The sequence below is a fragment of the Cinclus cinclus genome, chromosome 6 (assembly GCF_963662255.1).
Source record: "Cinclus cinclus chromosome 6, bCinCin1.1, whole genome shotgun sequence".
In the NCBI taxonomy this organism is placed as follows: Eukaryota; Metazoa; Chordata; class Aves; order Passeriformes; family Cinclidae; genus Cinclus; species Cinclus cinclus.
Window position 1 is genome coordinate 10,433,637 of NC_085051.1, and position 22,134 is coordinate 10,455,770.

Sequence of the window (22,134 nt, forward strand, 5' to 3'; positions counted from 1 at the left end):
CCCTCCATGCTGATGTTCGGCGTCATCCTGGCCTCCAGCGGGCTCCTCCTCATGATCGAGCGCGGCATCCTCGCCCAGGTCGGGCCGCCGCCGCTGCACCCGCCCGCGGGGCTGTCCCGGCGGGACGGGCGGGACTCGCCGGCGGAGCTGGAGCTGGAAGTGCTGCGGGACACGCGGAACCGCACGATCCGCGCCCTGTGCGGGCAGCGCTCGATGCCCCGCAGCGTCTGGGAGCTGCCGCCCGGGCAGCGCCGCACCGTGCTCCGGCACCTCCTGGTCAGCGACAAGTACCGCTTCCTCTACTGCTACGTCCCCAAGGTGGCCTGCTCCAACTGGAAGCGCATCCTGAAGGTGCTGGACGGGGCTCTGGAGAGCGTGGACGTGCAGGGCAAGATGGACCACAAGAGCGACCTGGTGTTCCTGGGCGACATGAAGCCGGAGGAGATCAGCTACCGCCTGAAGCACTACTACAAGTTCATCTTCGTGCGGAACCCGATGGAGAGGCTGCTCTCGGCCTACCGCAATAAATTCGGGGAGATCAAGGAGTACCAGCAGAAGTACGGCGTGGAGATCGTCCGGCGGTACCGGAAGAACGGGGGCAGCTCTGCGGGCGACGACGTGTCCTTCTCCGAGTTCCTGCAGTACCTGCTGGACGAGGACGTGGAGCGCATGAACGAGCACTGGATGCCCATCTACAACCTGTGCCAGCCCTGCGCCGTCAGGTACGACTTCATCGGCTCCTACGAGCGGCTGCACGCCGACGCCAACCACGTGCTGGAGCACATCCAGTCTCCCTCCTTCGTCCGCTTCCCGGAGCGCCAAGCCTGGTACAAGCCCGTCACGGCCGAGACGCTGCACTACTACCTGTGCAACACCCAGCGCCGGCTGCTCAGAGAGCTCCTCCCCAAATACATCCTGGACTTCTCCCTCTTCGCCTACCCCCTGCCCAACATCACCAGCGAGTTCTGCAGGCAGTGAGCAGCTCCTGTCCGCAGGGAATTCTGCCTTGGCCCGTGCTGATGTGTGAAGCACGCTCCTCTATGCATTATTTCCCAATTTTATACTTTGCAAGCGCCCCGTTTGTATAAAATTCTCTCTACTGCCTTTGCTACTTAGGATCCTTTTTGTACCTCTCTGACTTTCCCGTGTACACTGCAGGCTCGAGCACAGTAGCTTTCATATCTCTATTTTGCTCTAAAGCCTTTTTTTTAATGCCAGGACATGGAGAACTCCTGTAATGAATCTGAGAAATTTGTATATTTTAAGTATTTTTCTTCCTTTTTTGGATTTTGTACTAAACATTGGTTGAATTGAGATCATAACATGGCAGTTGATGCACTAAAAATTAGCCTTTTTAAACCCATCCCGGATGGGTTTTGGGTATAAGTAGAAAAAAAAGGTAAACCAGGCCCCACTTATCCTTTATTTTCTCATTGTAGATGGTACTTAAATGAGGCTGGTAATTTTTTCTCTGTCAGTACCTCTGGGTTTTATTTTTACTATTATTATTATTATTATTATTATTATTTACCATTGAAATATAATTAGGGATTGGATAATACCCCTTTTTTTGGGTGATTTTGGAAGTACAACTATTTACCCAACATCATGTATCGGATGCAATATCAAGCCATCACATTCTGCTCTTTTCTCTGAATTGAAGCAATACAGACTCAGGATAAGATCAAAGTCCATCCTGGTCCTCAGGATGGAAAACAAATCCCACAGGCTACATGCCAGCCTCGTGGGACCCTGCATGGAAACCACTGTGGAAAACCTCTTTCTCCAGCCATCTTTGAAACAATGGTGATATGTGGATTGATTCTTCCTCCTTTAATAGCTGTGCACATCCTTTTTGTAGCTCTTGTATTTAACTATGGATCTGAAATCATAAAGGTTTGGGAGATAACGCGGGATGTTGTTCCTGGGAGGCTGTGTCCTCATTTCTAATAAAGTTTTTATATGAATTAGCCTGTTAGTGCTTTTCCTTGGGATTATTTGTGTCTTTGGAGAGGCCTCTGCCCCTCATGCTGAGCCACAACACAAAGGTGGGATGACTTGGTTGTTCCTGTCCTGATCAGTTAATGTTTTTAATTGCCAGCCCAGTACCAATACATGGAGAAGGGACATGTCAGAGCCGAATGCATAACAGAACACAGGGAAATGGGAGAAATGTAGCAGAATGGGCTACAAATTACTGTGGAGTTGGTTCCAAGTGGTAGAGATGAGTTATAGAGCTGGCAACTTCCTGGGTTTCCTCTCCTAATTTTCCTTCCCCCTTTTGAAGGTGTTTTCTTCAGGATTTTAACATTTTCTGAAAGAAGGGCATGGAGCCTCATCCAAGCCCACTGTTGGGGTAAGTGGCCAAGGGATGAGGGATGATGAGGGTCTTTGCTAAGAGGGTCATGGCTGGGTGTGGGGGCAATGACTGGAACATTCATGGATTTGAGCTGATGGCTGTGTCCTGAATCTGTGGACATTGATCCCAAGCCAAAAAATGGATCAGAAATTGGCTTTTCTCTTTTTGTGCCTGCTCTGAAATCAGCAGCATTCCTGTCTGTCCCCAGGGCCTTTGGTGCCCAGTGCTGGGAGAACTGGAGATCTGATCTCCAGCCAAAGGCACCAGATCCAGCTACGAATTGGATTTTGTTTTGTAATACAGATGCTTCTGGGGTAGGGTGGGCTGAGCTGTAATTAAACCTGACCTCCAGGTCTCCCTAACTAGGAATAAGTTGGTGAGACTTTGCTATCTTTGCTTCTGGGAACATTTCCCGCTTGTTTAGTGATTTGGTTTTTAATTAAATTATTATTCCTCAGTAGTTTTAAAGGTTTATGCTGCTTGTTTGTTTATCTACTGCAGCTTCTGTTCTCTATATTACATTTCTGTCTTTTGTCCCCTTAATCTAATTTACCGTGCACAGGATTTTGCTTTTCTCTGACTCTCTCACTCCTTTTCTGGGCATCACTGATCACCCTTTTCTCTTTAAGTAAAGCAAACAGGCTCCCACATCCTTGTACCTCCCCATGAGGAGGATTTTAATTCAGGTAGAGCCTTGTACCCTGGGAAGAAGTTTGTCTACAGGTCAGCAAAAATGAAAAATTTATCAGGTTTCCATTATTTGGGCTTCATTTTATCTGTGACCAATGGTGCAATTCTCCGTGGCAGCTTTGGACAAGCAGAGTGAAAAACAAGTCAGCTCCCTCTCCAGCTGTATCATTTCTTTCCTTTGTCAGGTGTTTCTCCAGGGTGGAATAAATCAGGAGGAGATTCCGGAGCTGACAGCAGGCGCTGGAGGTGGGAGGTGCTGAGCAGGATCCAGCCATCCCTTGGAGCACGGGGAAAGGGGTGATGGTTGCAGGAGCAGGGAGGAAAACATGAAGTTATGAACTGTTTTGGATCTGTTCCAGTCTGGCACTCCTTTTCCCACCTTTCCATCCCTACACATGCAGTTGTCCCACAGAATCAAAAGGGAGCAATTCCTCTTTTGAATAATACTTTGTTGATCCACAATTCTGTACTGAATGCCCCAAACTTCCCCGAGGGAACAACCCGAGGTTTTGGCACTGGGGTTTGTCCCTGCTTTTTCCTCACTTGCTTATCCCAATTTTGTGCTGATAAATGACCCCTGACCCCACTGCTCTCGTATTCTCCCTGTAGAACCCTGTCCAGGGATGTGGAGACACCACAACAGTTTAATTCCACCTCATGACACAGAAACCTTCTGATTCCCTCTAAAGTACCACAATGTTACTGTATTTTGTCATTAGTCACTTCTCCTGCTCAGTTTTTGGAATTTGGAGCTGGTTTGGTATTCCCCTGTGGATCAGGGAGCGAGACAGGTTAGGAACCATTACTGTTCCAACAATCTCAGATCACACGTCATCTTTACTAATTCTGACATTGGACCTGCAAAGCCTTTTCCCACCCTTCCCAAACCCCAAGCTGTTGGCTTTTGGTAACGTGACTCTGGGAAGGGCTTTGGAACATGTTCCCTTTGGTCCCCATGTACGTCAGGGGGTATGTCAGGTTTCTCCTCTTTCCTGTGGGTCTTCTGTGGATTTTGCAGGAATAACCAACTTCCTGGCCAGTCACTGGGGCTGAAATAAACACATTAAGGCCACCAGTCGCCAAGCTGGCTGGTAGCCATGACCCCGGATCTAGTGGGAATAAAGTTTTGGGAATGGTGGCAGGAGCAAGCGGTGCCAGGGACGGCTGCTCTGCCGCCTGCAGACGGCATCACACCAGCCTGGCTTCTGCTCCTCTTGGCTCCCAGCCTCCCTCCTGATGGACCAGAGTCACCACGGGCTGTGGTGGGCACAAACATCCTTGGGATTGTTCCTTTCCTGGCAGGCAGGATTGTGAAAGAGCCAAAAGAAAGCGTCTCCAATGGGTCTATTATGTGTCGGGATATTTTGGTATTCATAAAATCCCGGAATGGTTTGGGTTGGAAGGGACCTTAAAGGTCGTCAAGTTCCAAGCCCCTGCCATGGGTGGGTTTGAGAGGGTGCCAGCCACATCCCTGGATGAGGCTCTTTGCCACTGGAAACCAAGGAAATGAGGAAGGCTGGGATGGAAAACGCCGTGCCCAAGCGCTGCCCCCTCCCTGCACCCCTTGGCTTTTATCGCGGCTATTTTGCATGTGAATGAGAACTTCCCCACTTCCTTCTGGGACTTGAATTGGCAAACGGGGAGCTGTTAAAATATCTCCAGTCTTCAGCCCCGACAAAAGATGGTTGCCATGGAAATAATGGAAGTTGCATCGTGAGCAAAATATGTCCAGGCCCGGCGCCAGCGGGAGGGAGGAGGGAACACCTTGTCGGTCACGCACCTTCTGCCAGGGCCCATGGTTTTCCTTATCCTTGGCAGTTTGTCCTTTGGGTTAAAAGAGGAGAAATCAGAAGTGTCGTGATTGGATGGGAAGGGCTTGTAGAACTCACAGTGCCAGTGCCACCACAGAGCTGCCCCACATTTAGGATCCCAAAGGATGTCGGTAGCAGGGTTGGAGCCAAAGCTGGAATCCCATCTCAGGTAACAGGCAGGAGTCTCCTGTCTCAGTTATATCCAACCCTTTGTGTCTGGGAATCTTCCAGGTCTGTTTTCCACTTGCCTATAAGGACAGACAAGGTGGCTTCCTTTTCTTCTGGGAAAAAAAAAAACACCTTTGGGTTTTAAACTCTTCAAAATCCTTTTCCTTTGCAGACCCGCAATTACAAACTGCATCTTCTGCTGCTTTCAGCAAATCTAAACATGATTTTGAGCCAAGAAGCTTGAGGAATTTGATTTATACCTCTCCAAAGTGCTAATGGGAGCTACAGAATCCTTGCTGAGCTATGAGAGGGACCAAAATAAATCTCCATCAAGGTTTATCCATGAGCTGCAGAGCTCTTCAGCGAGGCTCAGAATCAGTGTGGAAACTGCACCTTTCAGTGGCTCTGGTGAGTGGTATTTGCTGGTGGGAGCTTGGAATGGGAACAGGGCACTCTGGGATCTAAACACATCCTTCTGCTTTCCTGACAGCACTGGGGACTTGGGAGGAAGCTCAGAGCAAAAATCCTGTTTATTGTTGTTGGGCAGCATCAGGTGAGGAGGAAAGCAGGGATGTGGGAACCAGCAACAACACACAGGTGCCTGAGAAAACCCCTGTGGAAGCTGCCACTGTTTGAAGGAATTTTAAGGTGCCAGAGTGAGGAGTAAAGGCCAGTGAGCGTGGCTGGGTGTAGGCTCAGATCCCCTGCCAGCAGCAGAGTGGAATTGAGAAGGTTCAGGCTCATTTCTAACCTGGGAAAGGGCCAGGCAGGGGGGAACAGCAAAGGCTTGAGATTTAAAATGTGAAAACATAGTAAAGGCATATAAATATCTGGATCCCCATGCCGCTTGTTCACCCCACACCTCAATCCCACCTCTTGAGCATTAGCAAGTCCAAGTGGATGTTAAGCTGATGAAAGCCCATTGAGCCTGACCTTTGGAGAGAATCCCAGAATTATTTTGGTGGGAACAGACCTTAAAAATCATCTAGGCCCACCTCCTGCCATGGACAGGGACACCTTCCACTACACCAGGTTGCTCCAAGCCCCATCCAGAATCAAGATGTTCCGTGGGATCATGGGGGTCAAGAGGCTTTTGTGGGCTGGGGGCTTTGAAGGAAGCAGCAGTTGGGGATGAGAAGCTGGGAACACTTGGGACGGCCACAAAAACATCTGGTTTGTGGCAGAGCCCTGACAGCAGGGCAGGGCTGGGGGGGGTCTATCCTGCTGAGTGCTTACAAAGAGCCCCATGGAGCCAGGACTTGCTCTGGCAGCAAATTGCTGGCGCTGCCAGGACGATGCTGCAGAGACACAAAGTCTCTGTGAGCACCGCGGCTGCCGCGGGCACTCGGCTCCTTCCCGGAGCAGCTCTGCAGGAATCCACCCTCCGCTCGCTGGCTTCAGACAATTCCTTAGAAAAAATCACTTTAACCAAGTCCTGCAATAGCGAGGGCGAGCCCTGCAGCGTTCCAGTGGATCTTTGAAGGCTTGTAAGTGGTGAGTGTCCTCCGGGGTAGGCTGGGGCAGCACTACACAGCCCCACTGTAGCATCCCTCCCTTCCCTGCTCCAGGCTGGGATGTTCATGCACACCTCATCCCTGCCAGCCCTCTGATCTCCCAGGGCTCAGGTCCGCCTGTTCGGGCAGTGTTTAACACAACCCCACTCTCCCTGTGGCTCCCAATCCCAAACCTGCTCTGTTAGAGCATTATTTTTCCTGGGGGGATGGTTCTGCCAGCTGCTCTCTCCCATCCACATGCAGCCCCGGAGGGCTCGGCAGAATTCCCCATCCCACAGGGACTGCTGGCAGGAAGCAATCTGGCAGACAGCATGTTTAGAGGAGACTAATGTCTCGGAGCCATCGAACCATTTAATTGCCAATAAACACAGCCCACATGTAAATAATTATGGAGACCCAGGAACTGTGTCGTCTTCCGTGGAAGGAGGGAGCTGGCAGCCTGGAAAAACCCCACGGCAAGGGGAGAAATTAAGATTTCTTGTTAATGCAGGAGGGATAAGCATCAGTAAACCTGCCTGGATATTTCCAGGTGTTGCTTTGGGGCTCAGGGCAGCCCAGGAGGTGGCAGTTCCTGACGGAGTAAGAAGGATCAGGCTGTGCTTTGGGGTGAGTTTGGGGGTAAATCCTGAAAATTCGTCCATTTGCTTCACCAGGCTCTTGTTGCAACCCAGTGGGATTATTGCAATATCTCTTTTTGCCACATTTTTGGGATAAAGAGCTGCGAGTATCCTAGTTCAGGACTTTGGAGCTTTATCAGCATCATGCATACATTCTCAGCAATGCAGACTTTCCCTTCAGAGCCCTGGTAAATTCTGCAGGGACCCTTTGTTCCCCATCCCATTCCAGCCCCTGCCCTGGGCAAGGATACCTTCCACTACACCAGGTTGCTCTCCAAGCCCCATCCAACCTGTCCTTGGACATTTCCAGGGATGGGGCAGCCACAGCTTCTCTGGGTGATCCGTGCCAGGACCTCCCCACCCTCAGAGTGAAGAATTTCTTCGCAATATCCCATCCTGTCCTCTGGCACTGGGAAGCCATTCTCCCTTGTCACTCCGGGCCCATGTCCAAAGTCCCTCTGCAGCTCTCTTGGAGCCCCTTTAGGCGCAGGAAGGGGCTCCAGAGTGTCCCTGGAGCCTTGAGCATCCCCATGGCCGTCTTTCACCTCCTGAGGCTGCTCTGGTTCCATTCCTGGAGCGGAAGAGTGTCACCATGAAGAGCCCCCCACTGTCACCACCAGAGGAGCCGCCTCGATCCAGTAATTTGGCTTTTCCCAGGGGGGTTGATGGGTTCCTATAGCAACCAAGAGCCGCTCTGCAGCGCTTTCCTGCGTGGCAATCAGCGCTCACCTCATTTATGGAATTAGCGCCCTTGGCCCGGCCTCATCCTGCTCATCACAGCCGGGAGAAGGGCTGGAGCATCCGGGGGGAGCCAATCCCCCCCTGCCTGGGGGGATCTGCCTGGAGCAGCACCCCAAGATCTCTGCTGCCAGGGGCTGTGGGATGACTCCATCCCTGCTGCATGAAACGTCTGGGTTTCCCACGCTGCTTCCAAAATTGGGTATTAACAAGCAGTAAAAATGATGCTTTGAGTGGGAGGGTTTTGGGGTGTATCCCAGCCCCGCTCCATCTTTGGCATGCTGGAGAGTCCCAGGCAGTAGCAACAATCCAGGAATGTGTCTGTAGGTTTTTGGGACTGGTGCAAGACACCCCATCCCTCAGCATCACCTTGGGGAGCAGTGTTGAGCTAAGCCTGGTAAGTGCCAGACTTGTCCCCAGCAAGGGCATGGTGACCGTGGTGTATGACTAAGGAGATTCTTGGCATCTGCTGCGGGAGTGGGATGATGGATAAAATAGATGAATCAGGAGTAGACTGGGGTTTAGGAAATCTTGGTTAATTTGCTGCAGTGAGCTCGCCACGCTGACAGAAATTAAAGTGTGAGCACTCCCAACGACAGAGGAGGAGGCACCGGGGGAATATGGGATGAGTTGGAAATGGGTCCATCCATAAATCAGCGGTGGTGCTTTCAATAATACAACCATGCTGCAAGATCCAGCTGTTCACAGAGAGGTGATGTCCATGGGAAGGTGCTCAGTCTGCCTGATCCACTGGGATCCAGCCCCCAAGTGTCCAAGGCCAGGTTGGATGGGGTTTGGAGCAACCTGGGCTGCTGGAAGCTGTCCCTGACCACGGCAGGGGGTGGAACTGGCTGGGATTTAAGGTCCCTCCCATCCCATCCCATCCCATCCCATCCCATCCCATCCCATCCCATCCCATCCCATCCCATCCCATCCCATCCCATCCCATCCCATCCCATCCCACATTCCATGTAGTTACTGTGAGCCTGAGCTGTATCAACTGTGCTTTTAGCCAAAAGAAGTGTACAGCCCATGGAATCTGCTCAGAGAAACGCAAAAGATATTTTGCAAGCCTTGTCAAGGAAATCAGAAGCAGTGGCTTGAGTCAGAATGTTATCCACAATAAACCAGGAAATAATTGTAATAATAATAAAAATAAAAATAAATGAATCAACAATTTCTAAGCCTTTTCCACATCCACAAATAAAATTTGCCCGATGATCCTGTTTCAGTGGAAGAACTTCTCTCTTATGGATGTTTTGTCATCAGTGGTGACATCCAGACAGAACAAACACAGTGAGAGGGGGGCTAAAAGTCAATGGAAAATTACCAGGCAAATTTTGTTTGCTCTGCCTGATTTGGAGACAGAGGAGGAAATTTCTAGGAGTACAGATGGAAACTGTTGATCCTCCATGTGCATTTAGAGCTGATGCTCATCTCATTTCATTCTGCTGTGCAGGACAAAGGGCCTCATCATCTGCAGCCATGGGAGAAACCTGGATGGGGATCAAATAATGGGAATAATACCTTGCTTGTAGGTAAGCTCTTTCAAGTAATCATCTCTCGAGTGCTTTTGAAAGAACATCACTGGAATAAATTATATTATCTGCCCCTTAGAGCTGTAAACACCTAAACAGGCTGCCAATATTTTCCCTTCCTGGGCTGCGTCCTGGCAGATGGGAGAGCTACAGGCACCAAATCCTGGTAGAGAAGGGGGTCACAGAATGGAATTGTTTAGGTTGGAAAAGATCTTTCAGATCATCGAATCAAATCGTTATCAACCATATTTCAACCAACAAGAGAGTTTGCGAGAAAGAAACAGCCTCAGGGAGAATACTGTGTAAAACTCTTAATAATTGAGGATAATTTAACAAAAATATCCCCTTTATACCCCCTGGTTCCTGAGAGAAAAGCTTCGAGCAGCTTCCTGAGAAAAGCTCTGCAGAATCAGCCTTCAAACATGTTTTCTTTCCTCATTTATCTGATTAATTTACTTTCATTAAGAAAACCAACCGTGTTCTCCTTTATATATCCAGTTTCTGTGAATCACAGACTGCAGCTCCAGGATTTCTGTATTTATTCTCAGAAGTCACTCGGCTTTTAGCTCACCCTCCTAAAACAGTGTTTTCCTTTTCCTGCAGATAATTTGGGGAATGAGCAAAACATCTCAACAGGGGGACCTGTGGGTGGGGAGTTTCTTTCTCAGTGCTCAATAGCTGCAAATTCTAGTCTAGTCTGGAAATATGGAAGAGGAAACCTCATCCTCTTTGTGGATCAGTTCTCCAGGATGGATATATGGATTTTAAATGGTCCTACAGATAAATACAGTGATGGGAATGAGTGGGGTGGTGGAGTTGGGGGGAGAAAAAAGGCTAAGGAGAGTAATTGAGTGAAACCTAGGAGTTTTAATTAAGAGTGAAGTAGTAGAGATTGTGACGGGATGAAATGAAGAGAGAAGGAATCTCTAACCAGCAGCGACAGGACAAGGAGAAATGGCTTCAGTCAGACAGAGGGCAGGGTTGAATGGGATACTGGGAAGAAATTATTGTCTCTGAGGATGGTGAGGCCCTGGCACAGGGCACCCAGAGAAGCTGTGGCTGCTCCATCCCTGGAAGTGCCCAAGGCCAGGCTGGATGGGACTTGAAGAAACCTGGTCCAGCACTAATCCCATCCTGACCTCCAAGGATCTGCCACTGCCCAGGACTGAGACAGAACTAACCACATCCAAGCTGGCATCCTCCTGGGAAGTGACTGAGCTGCAGTGAGGGGTTTCTGGGTTTTGTGGGATTCACATCAATGCACACACACACAGCCCAAGCTCTTGAAGCCTTTATTACAGGAAGGACAAAGAGGGACCTTCTGCCTTGGTTGGCCCCTCTGGGGTGAGCAGCCCAGGGAAGCTGCAGGAAGCTGAGGAGGGATCTGCTCTGTGGGAACACAACAGAGGCCACCAGCACTGTGTTGGATGAGTCCCTGTCTCTGTTGTCACCGCACAGAAGATCACAAATCCTTCTAGGGCCACCATGATGGCCTCAGCCAGAAGGTGAACGAGCTTGTGGGTGGGCATAAGGGGTGTGGATTAGGGACCCTATTGAGGTTCAGCCAGCTGTGTCTGCCCTGGGTGATCCCAAGCTGCTGGTGGAAGCAGGAATACTGGCCAGTGCCACGGGCAGGTTCCATGCAGGGCTGAGAAGCTGTCACCTGGGGGCTTTGAGGTGCTGTCCTTGGGCACAAGAAGCAGTGGGGGGTCATGGATTGGCCCCACAGAACAGGGCATGGGAGCTGCCATGGCCCTGAGCTGTGGTGCCTATGGCAGTGCTGGTGCCTGTGGGCTGTTCCCAAGGGTTTCTCCTGGGATATCAAGAGGTTAAAACCTAGATGGGAATTGGGTGTAAGGAGACGCTGCCTTCTGCATGTGCTGCTTGCACAGAGCAGCCTGAGAGGCCACAGAGGCACCTCAGACACAGAGGAGCACTGACAAACACACCCAGCCTTCATCTGGCAGCTTCTGGGATAGAAGAGCCTGGCATTGGGATTCCCACCACCCCTGCAGGATCCTGAACATGGACATATACTGAGCTAAACTTCCCTGGGAGCAGAATTTGAGACATCATTCCCAGCAGACTCATCACTTGAGATCTTTCGAGTCCTACTTGGCCATGAAGAGCAGCGAAGACTTCATGGCTGTGCCCAGCTGCATCCTGCACCTTTGGCAGGAAAAACTGGGATGCCCTGTCTGGTTACAGGGGTGGCTCCTCCAGCAGGCCAAGCAGGTTATGAAAGTCACTCCCATTCCAAACCAGCCACCTGCTTTCAGCAGCCACATGCCCCCATCTGCACCTGCAGAATGCACGTCTCTGAGCCTACATTGTCCTTCCACCAGTAAGGTGAATTTTAAAGGATAAATGCGCAGCAATTTCACGGCTCCCCGTGCAGGTCGACCTCTTCCCATGGCACAAAGTGCTGCCTGTTGCTTAGGAACAATCTATATCCTACAAAATGAAGATGTGCGCTCTCCAAAGAGTTTTTTACACAATGGGTGTTTGCCTTGCTCAGACAGAGATGCACCTCCTGCATAAACCATGGGGTGAAGTCTTTGAACTCCAAATGTAGCACTGGACACCTCCTACTACAGCCAGCCATGATTCGGGATATAGGGATATGTATAGGGCTATGCAAACCAAATTCCTCAAGGTCCTCTGGCTAAGGTAACCTGGATTGCAGAGCTATCTTGTCCGAGGCCCCAGTGGGAGCATCTGCCAGGGTGGAGCAGGTGTTGAAGCGGGAAGCCTTGCAGGACATGGTCCTGGAGCTCTGCTTCTTGCGATAGAAGTAGCTGCTGAGGTGGAACCAGAACTTGTCATGGAGAGAAGCATAGATGAAGGGGTTGTAGCAGGCAGAGCTCATGGCGATCAGGTGGCACGAGACCTGGATGACGTTGACGTACCTCTTGTCCAGGATGGTGAACTCCTCGTCGATGTCCCGGATGAAGTTGACCACCTGCAGAGGCAGCCAGCAGACGGCAAAGCAGACCACGGAGATGGTGAGCACACGGAAGGTTTTGTGCTTGGTCCTGGTCCACTTGTCCTGGCAGTGATGGGCAGCGCCCGGCACATTCCTCCTGCGCAGGTGGTAGGTGATGGCGCAGAAGGACACGGACACGGCCAGCAGCGGGAGCATGTAGGAGAGCAGCAGCATCAGGCACGAGTACAGCAGCCGCTCCCTTTCCTCGTGCTTCCAGAACTCCTCGCAGATGATCATGTCGTGGCCAATGGCATTGAGGTCCAGGTAGTGGGTGTGCAGTGAGGTGGGCACCGAGGCCACGAAGGACAGCAGCCAAATGCAGGCCACGAGGCCAAGGCAGGCTCTGCGGCTGATCCGCCGGCGGATCGGGTACGCCACCACCACGTAGCGGTCGATGGCGATGGCCGTGAGGGACAGCACCGACACGAAGACGGTGGCAGCCTGCAGCAGGGTGACAAAGTGGCACATGAACATGCCAAAGAGCCAGCCCCGCTCCTCAAAGGCGTAGGAGGCGGTGAGGGGGACGCAGGCCAGGCACATGATGAAGTCGGCCACCGCCAGATTCCCGATCAGGAAGTTGGTGGTGCAGTGCAGCTTCTTGGTGAGGGCGATGAGGAGGATGAGGAAGAGGTTCCCAATGCACGCCACCGTCACCAGCGTGGCGTAGAGCGGGATGAAGAGCGGCTTCAACTCCAGGAGCAGGTCCAGGCCGGTGAAGATCAGGGCGGAGTCGTTGTGCCAGGAGTCATTGGGCAGCTGAGCCATTGGAGCCCCTGTGCAGCTTCTCCACAACTCAAAGCCAAGCACAGATGAGCCTGTGAGCTCTGGAGGGGACACAAATACATTTTGGTTGAACTTCTGGGCAGAAGGACCTGTCCCCAGAGCCAGGGCCTTTTACACAGCCTTGTGCTGAGGCACTGGCTGGTTTAAATGACTTGCTTAAGAGTGAAGATGCCCTGTGACAGACACGGAGGAGCTCTGGTATGGAGGAAAGTTGAGAAGCTGGCTGTGAATAGTTAAACAGCCAGCACAAATCTGTGGGGAGCTGCCAGCTTGGAGCAATAGGACCCAGAAATCAGCTCAAGAAACCTCATGGAGAGTGACCTGGGAGCTGCACTGATGTAAGGCAAAAAAACAAACAAACAAAAAAAATAAAAACCCAAAAGACACTCCTGCATTTCTTGATTTTTTATTTTTCCCAGTTAATTCCACTGTTTTTTATTTTTCCCAGTTAATTCCACCCTGACTCACCAGCCCCACGCCACCTGGCTGAGCAGGAGCATCCTTTCCATCCCCTGCACTCCTGTGTATCCCCGAGCCAACCCATCCCTCTGGGTTCTTTTATCCCCTTGGTTATATCTTCACCACCCACGGAGCTTCGGCTTCTCCTGTCTTTCCCTGTGGCAGCTGTGATGGGAGGGAGGGAAGAAGGGAGTGCCTGGCTCCCTGGGCACCTCCACAAACCCCCTCAGAGTAGCTCAGGGGAATGAGGTGAAATATATTCCAGCAGAAAGTGTATGGAAACTAAGAGTTCCCCTCCAGGACCCTCCCTTCAAGCCCCACTGTCAAAATTATTGTTTGATCCCCCTCACCAGGATCTGGACAGTCTTTTCCCCCCAGTGGAGAGTCAAATCAGCATTAATTAAGAAACCCTTGTAATTAACTGAGGGATATTGTGGTTTTCTACATCCCAGCTGCACTCACAGGGTGCACGCTGAGATACCACAGCTCCAGGTCCCAGTGCCCTGCCTCGGGCAGGAACAAAAAATCCATCAGGGAACTTGCAGCTGAGGAGCCAAAATGCTCATTAACTTACAGAATGAAAATTCTGAGGCTCAATTAAATTCTTTAATTCTGCTTCGTGTACCCACGAGAATCAAACCAGCCCTTCTGTGCATCGCCAAGGTACTGCTCCCTCTCCAAAAAACACTGAACCCCACGGCTCTGACTGGGGTTTGGGGGTTCCAAGGTGTGGACGGGATCCCCTGCCCCGGTCCGGAGCGCTCTTACCTGCCGAGGGGTCCGGAGCGCTCAGGGCTGGGAGCCGCCCGCTGCCCGGCGATGTTCCCGTGAGGATGAGGAGGAGCGTTCCCTTCGCAGCGTGTTCACCGGGAGGCGCCGGCACAGCCGTTCTCAGCCGGGCTTTTATGGTGTGAGGGGTTTTTTTGTCGCTTTGTCTTTATTATTTTTTTTCCCCCGCTGCCTGAGCCTTTCAGTCCCGGAGGAACAGGACGTTCCCACCCCCGGCGCTCGGTGTTCCAGGTACCAGGGGGGACGCGCACATCCCACCGCCCCGCACCGCAGGTGGAGCCGCATCCCCCACCCCCGGCCCGGCGGGGAGCACCGGGGGGCTGCGGGGAGCCCCTCCCTCGCCCTCGGCGCCGGATCCAAGGACAATTCTCCCGGCAGGGAAGGAGGGGAAGGCGCGGAGAGGACGGGGCGGGCGGGCGCAGGGACCGCGCGGAGCTCCCGGGGTTCGGCAGCGCCCGTCCCGTCGGGGATCCCGGCCCGGGGGCGAGGGAAGAGGGGGGAAAAGCGAGGTGAGGGCAGAGTGGGGTGAGGGTGGCCCAGCCGTAGGGTGATGGGCACCCAGCCCCGGGGTGCTGGTGGCCCAGCTGGAGGGGCAAGTGTAGGATGGGGTGAGGGTGGTGCAGCCAATGCGAATTGCCCCAAATGGGAAAGGGCAGCAGAGTGAGCCTTACTTAAATAAGGGAGAATGATAAATAATGATCATCCGCTGGAATTTTGGGAGGATAACAGGAATGGGAACTGTCAGAGCAGTCACAGAAATTCTGCAAAATTGAGAGTTTTCGTGCAAGATGGTGATTAATTTGTCCCAATCTGATGGAGCTGGGCTGGTTATTAAAGCTGGCTGAGCTGATCCAGGGGAGAGTGCTCACCCCTGCCGAATAATCAGCATGAAGAAAATCATATTTGTCTCCGTATCAGCGCCTGACGAGAGCCGCTGTTAATTTTAAAGAGCAGAACGATCAGATAAGGAGAGCCAGAGGCTGGTTTGAGAGGAGAGCTGGGCTGTGGAGCTGACAGCGGGGTGATGACTCCACCCCAAGGCAGTCACAGGCTCCATCCCGGCCCGGATGCGCCATGGCCAGGGTGACCTCCCTGCAGCACTGGGAACTCTTCCCTCTGCACAGGCTCATCCTGGAAAAACCTTCTTTGACATCACCTTTGCTGCTTCCAGAGCCTGCAGAATAAATCACTCTTATTCCCAGAGCTCGTATTGCCCCGCCCCGGGTCCTGGCTCAGGGGTACAAGGATGGGTTTGGAAGCTGCAGCCCACCCTGATGGTGGAGCTGGAGGTGCTGGTGATGCCTCCTGTGGCATCCTGGTGTCCCTCCAATCCCATACAGATGATGGACTGGAATCAGTTTGTTGTGATTTTTATTCTTTTCCAGGTCACCAGGGCAGTTTTTAGAAATAACCAGAGATCGTTGAGACCCTGTCAATTCCAGAGGAGGATGGAATATTTAATGGCTATAAGCTGAAGGAGGGACGGTTTAGAGTGGACATTGGGAAGAAATTTTTTTCTGCGAAGGTGGTGAGGCCCTGGCACAGGTTGCCCAGAGAAGCTGTGGCTGGCCCATCCCTGGCAGTGTCCAAGACCAGGTTGGATGGGGTTTGGAGAAACCTTGGATAGTGGAAGTTGTCCCTGCCCATGGCACAGGGTGGAACTGGATGAGCTTTGAGGTCCCTTCCAACCCAAACTATCCTGGAATTCTGTGATTCTCAGCATCACCACAGGGTGCTGCCAGCTCATGCTTCTGTGGTATCCATTCCTTTGGTCCAAGCTTGTGGAGAGCCACATTTTTTTTTCCCCCGTTTGGATGGGTGAGAGCCTTTCCTTGCAGCCCAAAGTGGTCTGTCAGCCCTGCCCTCCCCTTGCTCTGACAAGGCAACAGGTGAATTCTGTTAGAATTACAATTTTATTTTGCCCCATTTTGAAAGCAAACCCCTGCCAGGCCAGGGCTGTGCCACCAGATGGGGTCTCCACTGGCTTCGAGGGGCTCAGAAATGCTGTTTCATGCAGAGAAACAGGTAAAATATTGTCTTTAAGAAGTACAGAGGGGATGCTGTTTTCTTTGTGATTTACTCATTTATCCTGCCCAAAAGTAATTCCCTGTATCTGCTGGTTGTTTTGTGCCTGTGCAAAAATTTGGGTTAGAATGTTAAAAACAGGCTGCCCAGGGCAAGGGTAGAATCCCCAGCCCTGGAGGGATTTAAAAGCTGTGTGGTTGTGGCATCTGGGGACACGGGTGGGCTCAGCTGTGCTGGGCTTGGATTTGATGATCCCAGAGGGTTTTTCCAGCCTCAGTTCTCCCTCTGTAGGAGTTATTTCCACATATAGGAAGAGGGGTGCTGCTGTAGAAGCCAAAACCACCTGAGTGAGGCTGTTGCTTTTACCAACAGGAGTTTGTTTGGTGGAGAGGAGCTCAGCAGCCTGTTTTCCCCAAAATAAACCCCAGTATTGGGAGGTAAAGCCCTTGCTACTCAAATCATGTATGGCATCACCAAGTCCAACAGCACTGCTTGGACACATCACACTCCTATTCAGTTACAGTGACTTTGTAAAGAAGTTTTAAAGGGTTTTTTTAATAGTGATTTAAGTACAGACCCACCCCAAGTCTATACTCTCGGGTATAATTTAATTATATATAATTATATATAATTATATTTATGTAACTATATTTATTATATATCAGAGAGGGAAATGTTAACTCTACATCAAGGATTAATTTAAGGAAATTATTGGTCAATCTTTGCAATGATCAGCTGGATTTTCTTTTGCCCCACACAGAGCAGGTCAGAGAATCTTGGAATGGTTATTATTTTTACAAGTGAAATGGTAAGAGCTGTTCCCTCAGGTCCCTTCTGCAAAGGAAATGCTTGATGTGGATGTGGAATTAGCACAGTTCTTTTGGGTACATTTCTTCTTCAAACATGTTTAAGAACAGATAAGATAATATAAAGCATCCTCACAGTGCTTGCTACCCATAAGAAGAATTTTATTGACTGGGAAATAGGCTGGGGACAGAGAAATTGCTGCTTTCTCTCTCTGCACAAACCATTCCTGGGAACAGCTCAGAGCTCTGCACATTTGCCACAGCTTTGTTACATCAGGTGAGAGAGATCTGCACAAGGACACAGACTTAATATAATAAAGGACAGTTAAAGGATAAATTAAAAGGGACATTCAATGACCAAACCAGCAAGACACGAGGCCTGCAATTGTGCATCAGGTGATTCTAATTCTCAAGGTTTAAAAAAACAAGGGATTGTTAATGGAGAATTCTGAGAGTGACTTTTTTTGGAAGGTGAGCCTGGGGTGGGAGTTTACACCAGGAAAGCTGATGGTGGTGCCTCTGTTAGGGTACAGAGACAGGAAACTGGGAGGCTCCAGCAAGAATTTACTCCTAAAAAAGTATTTTCAAACAGATACATAAATGAACACGGTATGAATCTGGTGTGGATTAAGTCCTAGAACCACAATTTCCCCTAAAGAGCTCTGACAGACTCTGCTGCTTCCCTCTACCGACCTCCAGTGTTGGTGCCGAGGCAGAACACACAGATCAGCGAAAAATCAGCACAAAATCAGATTCTTGGTTTAGTAAAAGGGAATAACCCTTTGAAGAGTTGAGCAGGGTGAAAAAAAATAATTAAATACTAAGTATATTTCAAGTCAGAGAATTCTATGCAATTCTGAGATGAAAACAAATTGTTTGTAGCCTCCCTGGCTACCCCTCTTGGTTTCCCAATACAGAATCTCATCTGATCTTTTTCTGGAGAGGCTGAAGGAATAAAGAACAGCTACGAAGCGACCAACAAGAGGAAATATACTCCCCCTACAGTCTATAAGAGAGAGTTTGGGCAATAAAGTGGGATATTAAGGGATACATTACAGAGAGGAATGTGAAACAGCTACAATGTCAATGACACCATCAATTTATTGACTGCAGTGAGAGCTTCCTTCAGGGTCCCAAATTCACAGAGGTGAGAAATATCCGTCTTCTTCCCAGCAGCTTGGGGCCGAGTAAGACTGAAACAATGAAGATCTGGAGAAAACACCAAAGTGGATTTGGCAGGAAGGGAAAAAAATGCCCAGCTGAATAATCAAAAGATAAAAGACAAGAAGAAAGTGATTAAGTGGTTTCTCTGCTCTGTTCTAGACCACTATGTTCTTCTGGTGTTTCTCAACTACTTCTTTTTTGTTGTTATTGTTTAATGTGTCTCCTGATGGATTCCAAACAATCCACATCCAGGCTGGAATGATGAAGTGGCTGTAGGCTGGAGAAGACCAATGTGAGGTTTAGGTTCAGCCGTCCCCACTCGTCCCTACCAGTGCCAGTTGCTGTCTGCGGAGCTCCAGAGCTGGAATTTGGTGTGTTGGGGTTTCTTCCTTTTAAAAATTACTTTTCCAATCACTGATAATTTGCTCTGTGCCCCCCTTCCTGCTATTCCTATACATCTTCCTGCGGGCTGGGTGAAGAGGCAGCCCCGGGGATGGCTGGGGGCTCTCACTGCTCTGCAGCTGGAGGCTCCTCCTCAACCTCCGGCTTCTCCGGCTGCGGTTCTGGTGGGATGAGGCACTGCACCTCCTCGGCGCTGATGGCCACTTTGTCAGGCTGCAGCCAACGCTTCAGGTGCTCCAGAGTGCTGGGGACAGCAAAGGGACACCTTTGTGACACCAGGGAATGACGGAGCTGCACGGGAACGCACAAGAGAAGGGACAGGAAAAGCCTCCACAGGCATTTCCTGCCCCTCTGCAGGTATTCCCGCTCCCACTGATGAGGTGTGGATCCTTGTGCCAGAGGGACAAGCAGAATGTGTCATTCTACAGAGCCATTCCCTGCAAGTGGGCCTTTTAACCTGTGGTTAGAACACATTTTGTGCTCTGATTTCTTTCAGTGTAAAGGACCTGAACAGGACCCCTTTCAGCCTTTACACACCTGAAGTTCTCCTCTGTCTCTGTAGCCAAAGACTCCAACTCAGTCAAACAGAGGACAGGGTTATATGGCATATTGGGAAGAATTTCTTCCCTGTGAGGGTGTTGAGGGCCTGGCACAGGTTGTCCAGAGAAGCTGTGGCTGCCCAATCCCTGGAAATGTTCAAAGCCAGGCTGGATGGGGTTTGGAGCAACCTGGGATAGTGGAAGGTGTCCCTGCCCAGGGCAGGGGGGTGGAACTGAATGGGTCTAAATGTCCCTTCCAAACCAGTCTGATTCTAGGAGCTTCCAGCTTTCTGGGCTGGAAGTAAAAAACCTCTCGTTCAAACAAACCAAATCACCAACTGCCTCTTTGTAATGAAGATCAGGAAATATGGGGAGAAAGGGAAGGGAACAAAACCAAAGCAGGAAGAATATCTCAAAATGTGTGAGCCTTAATAGCATTGAAAAGTTAAAAAAACTATATAACCACAATAGTCTACCACCATAATTCAGTGCACTTAGAAGTTAAGGCTTGTTTAATTACATCAGTGGGTGAGACTCAAAACTTCAGCACCATTCAGGAGTGACCTCTAACTTCATAGTCAAGTTCTAGGGACTGAAATTCTTTCACGGATAACATCCTCACCCTTTAAAAACAGTAGAAAGCGCACATAAAAGCTTGGTTTTAAATATAAATTGCATTTAAGTTAATGCAATTTATGGGGACCAAAGAAACCATCTGAAGCCTCCTTATAAACAGGGATTACTTTTCATAGTTCTGGCTTAAGTAGATTTTCTTCAAGGGAGAGAAATAATCTTCTCATCATCCAGAAGCAATCAAGGAAAATGTCAGATGAGAAATGAGGAATTTGGAGAGGGTTCCATGTGATTGGGAATGGGAGATTGCTTAGGAAAAAGGCTCCCACCTTACTTCTGACATCATCTGTGAGAGGGCAATGGGGGAAGAGAGCAGAAGCACTGTAAGAGAGGCAGGGAAGGGAAATCTCATCCCAGGACTGGCACCAACCCCAAACGCTCATCTGAGACCCACTGGACATTCCCTCCTCTGCTCCATTCCTTCCCCACCCCACGTGTGAGGAGGGAAATCACTGAGTAGGTCCCAGCTGCTTCCATGCAGTCTGAGGGGTGCAAAGACCAGAAAGGAGCACTGGAAGCTCAAATCCTACATTCTCTGTGTTCCCTCTAGCACAACCCCAACAGGCACTCCCAGAATGCTGCAGGAATCCCGTGACAGCCTCTCCGAGCTGCAGGGAGATGGAATTTCTGTGTAATGTCCTGACAAAACCTTCTTCTAGTTTTTTAAGAGGCACATGGTGACCCCTCCCCACTGAGTGTCGTTACCTCTCATCAGCATCGTGGCCCTCAACGTAACATTCTGCCTCAAACTTCTCCTGCAGGAACCTGTCCCAGCATTCCTTCTTGGCCTGGGACAGCGTGCGCAGCATGTCCTTGGAGGTCACCTCCTGGGACAGGCCCTTGATCCTCATCAGTCTTCTCTCTGTGAGAACAGGGGATATTGTTATTTTCGTTGTTGTTTTTTCCTCTGAAAGGAGAGAAGGATCTGGACTTCTATATCCAAAAGTAAGTTAACTTTTCAAGACTAATTTCTATTTTTAAAATAATCTCCCCCTTGTATTTCAAGGCTGCATGGCTCTCTTTCTGATACACACACAAGAAGATGTTTTTCAGGTGATGCTGCTGAAGGAAATAAGGTTTGTGCAATCAGCCAACTGAGCCCATTTGGGGTTTTAATAACTTTCACACTTACTGCTCAGTTTCCATGAAATCACACAGGAGAGCACAGATCTTGCAGGCACCGAGTTCCCCCAATTTCCATGCAAATTGGAATATAAATTACTCTCATTGCACTACTTGGTGTGCTGTGAAACAGCAATGAATGCATGATGAAAGTTCTGACAGAAATAAAAGCTTAAAAAGCCACTTCTGCCACCTGTTCTGTTGCTGTGTGCAGCCTCCTACTTATTGTGGAGGGTAAGAACCAATTTTTTCAGCCTTTACTTTATAAAAAGTTCCTTTGTGTGGCAGACATGAAGATGCTCTGACTAAGCTTCACCTTTCCAGTGCTGCACTTGAGGAAAACGAGTCGGATTCTATGTTAAATATCCGGGAGACTTTTTGACCACAGCGCTGGCACCACATAATCAGAGCTGTCAGCAGGCACCTCGGCAGCGGGAGACACTCACCCAGGGATGCTAAATACACCTCTGAGTCGTTCAGGGGTGCCCAGGGCTTCAAGGGAGGTCGGGAAGAGCCACCCGATCCACTGCCCTGGGCGTAGGAATCCATGAAGGAGTCTGTGAAAGCATCGCCGGAGTCCTTGTGCTCGGGATGTGGCAGACAAGCGCAGATGTCAGCCCAGAGGTCCTCGCTTGACCTAGTCACCACGGAGTCCACGCTCTCGATCATCCTCATCGTGGGATCCTGGCACGGGGGGAATAAACGGTGAACACCGAGCCGATCCACCCGCCCAGGCCTCCGCCACCTCCCTCCCTCCCTCTGCCAAAGTCATGCCAGCGGACGTCCCAGGGAATTCTCATCCCACCAGGATGCCCTGCAGGGAGCGATGTCCCCAGGGCTGCCCGTAAGGCGGAGGGGCCGCCCCGATCCCGCACCCACCGCCCCACGCTCCGGGCACCGCGGCAGCTCCGCCCGCGCCTCTCCGGCCCCGAGCCCGGCCAATCACCGGCGCCGGGTCCGACCAATCACCGCCGCCACCTACACAGGATCC

The 22,134-nt window shown here is 50.6% G+C and overlaps 3 protein-coding genes across 5 annotated transcripts; 1 reads left to right on the forward strand and 2 right to left on the reverse strand.

Annotated features, from left to right (window-relative positions):
• Positions 1 to 1,010, forward strand: CHST14 (carbohydrate sulfotransferase 14). Its single transcript, XM_062495557.1, has one exon. The coding sequence runs from the start codon at positions 7 to 9 to the stop codon at positions 976 to 978; it is 972 nt and encodes a 323-aa protein (XP_062351541.1). The 5' UTR covers positions 1 to 6; the 3' UTR covers positions 979 to 1,010.
• Positions 1,011 to 12,100: 11,090 nt separating this feature from the next.
• LOC134044952 (prolactin-releasing peptide receptor-like) lies at positions 12,101 to 13,186 on the reverse strand. Its single transcript, XM_062494487.1, has one exon. It carries the CDS (start codon positions 13,184 to 13,186, stop codon positions 12,101 to 12,103), a length of 1,086 nt encoding a protein of 361 aa, XP_062350471.1.
• A 4,021-nt stretch (positions 13,187 to 17,207) lies between these two features.
• CCDC32 (coiled-coil domain containing 32) lies at positions 17,208 to 22,068 on the reverse strand. Of its 3 annotated transcripts, none has more exons than XM_062494488.1 (4): positions 22,023 to 22,068; positions 21,590 to 21,827; positions 20,727 to 20,883; positions 17,208 to 19,114 (listed from the first exon to the last, which is right to left on the reverse strand). In XM_062494488.1, exons 2-4 carry the CDS (start codon positions 21,816 to 21,818, stop codon positions 18,955 to 18,957), a joined length of 546 nt encoding a protein of 181 aa, XP_062350472.1. In that variant the 5' UTR covers positions 21,819 to 21,827; positions 22,023 to 22,068; the 3' UTR covers positions 17,208 to 18,954. The 3 variants fall into 3 exon arrangements, with proteins under 3 accessions (XP_062350472.1, XP_062350473.1, XP_062350474.1); XM_062494489.1 differs by lacking the exon at positions 22,023 to 22,068 and adding an exon at positions 21,926 to 21,943 and having other exon boundaries at positions 17,208 to 19,093; XM_062494490.1 differs by lacking the exon at positions 17,208 to 19,114 and having other exon boundaries at positions 20,723 to 20,883; positions 22,019 to 22,039.
• Positions 22,069 to 22,134: the final 66 nt, after the last annotated feature.

Excerpts from the sequence above, each read along its gene's own strand:
- CHST14 (XM_062495557.1), top strand. The coding sequence starts at position 7 with ATGCTGATGTTCGGCGTCATCCTGGCCTCCAGCGGGCTCCTCCTCATG.
- LOC134044952 (XM_062494487.1), bottom strand. The coding sequence starts at position 13,186 with ATGGCTCAGCTGCCCAATGACTCCTGGCACAACGACTCCGCCCTGATC.
- CCDC32 (XM_062494489.1), bottom strand. Across the intron at positions 20,884-21,589 it reads GGTGTATTTAGCATCCCTGG|AGAGAAGACTGATGAGGATC; the intron begins GTGAGTGTCTCC and ends CTGTTCTCACAG. Across the intron at positions 19,094-20,726 it reads GGCCACGATGCTGATGAGAG|CACTCTGGAGCACCTGAAGC; the intron begins GTAACGACACTC and ends TGCTGTCCCCAG.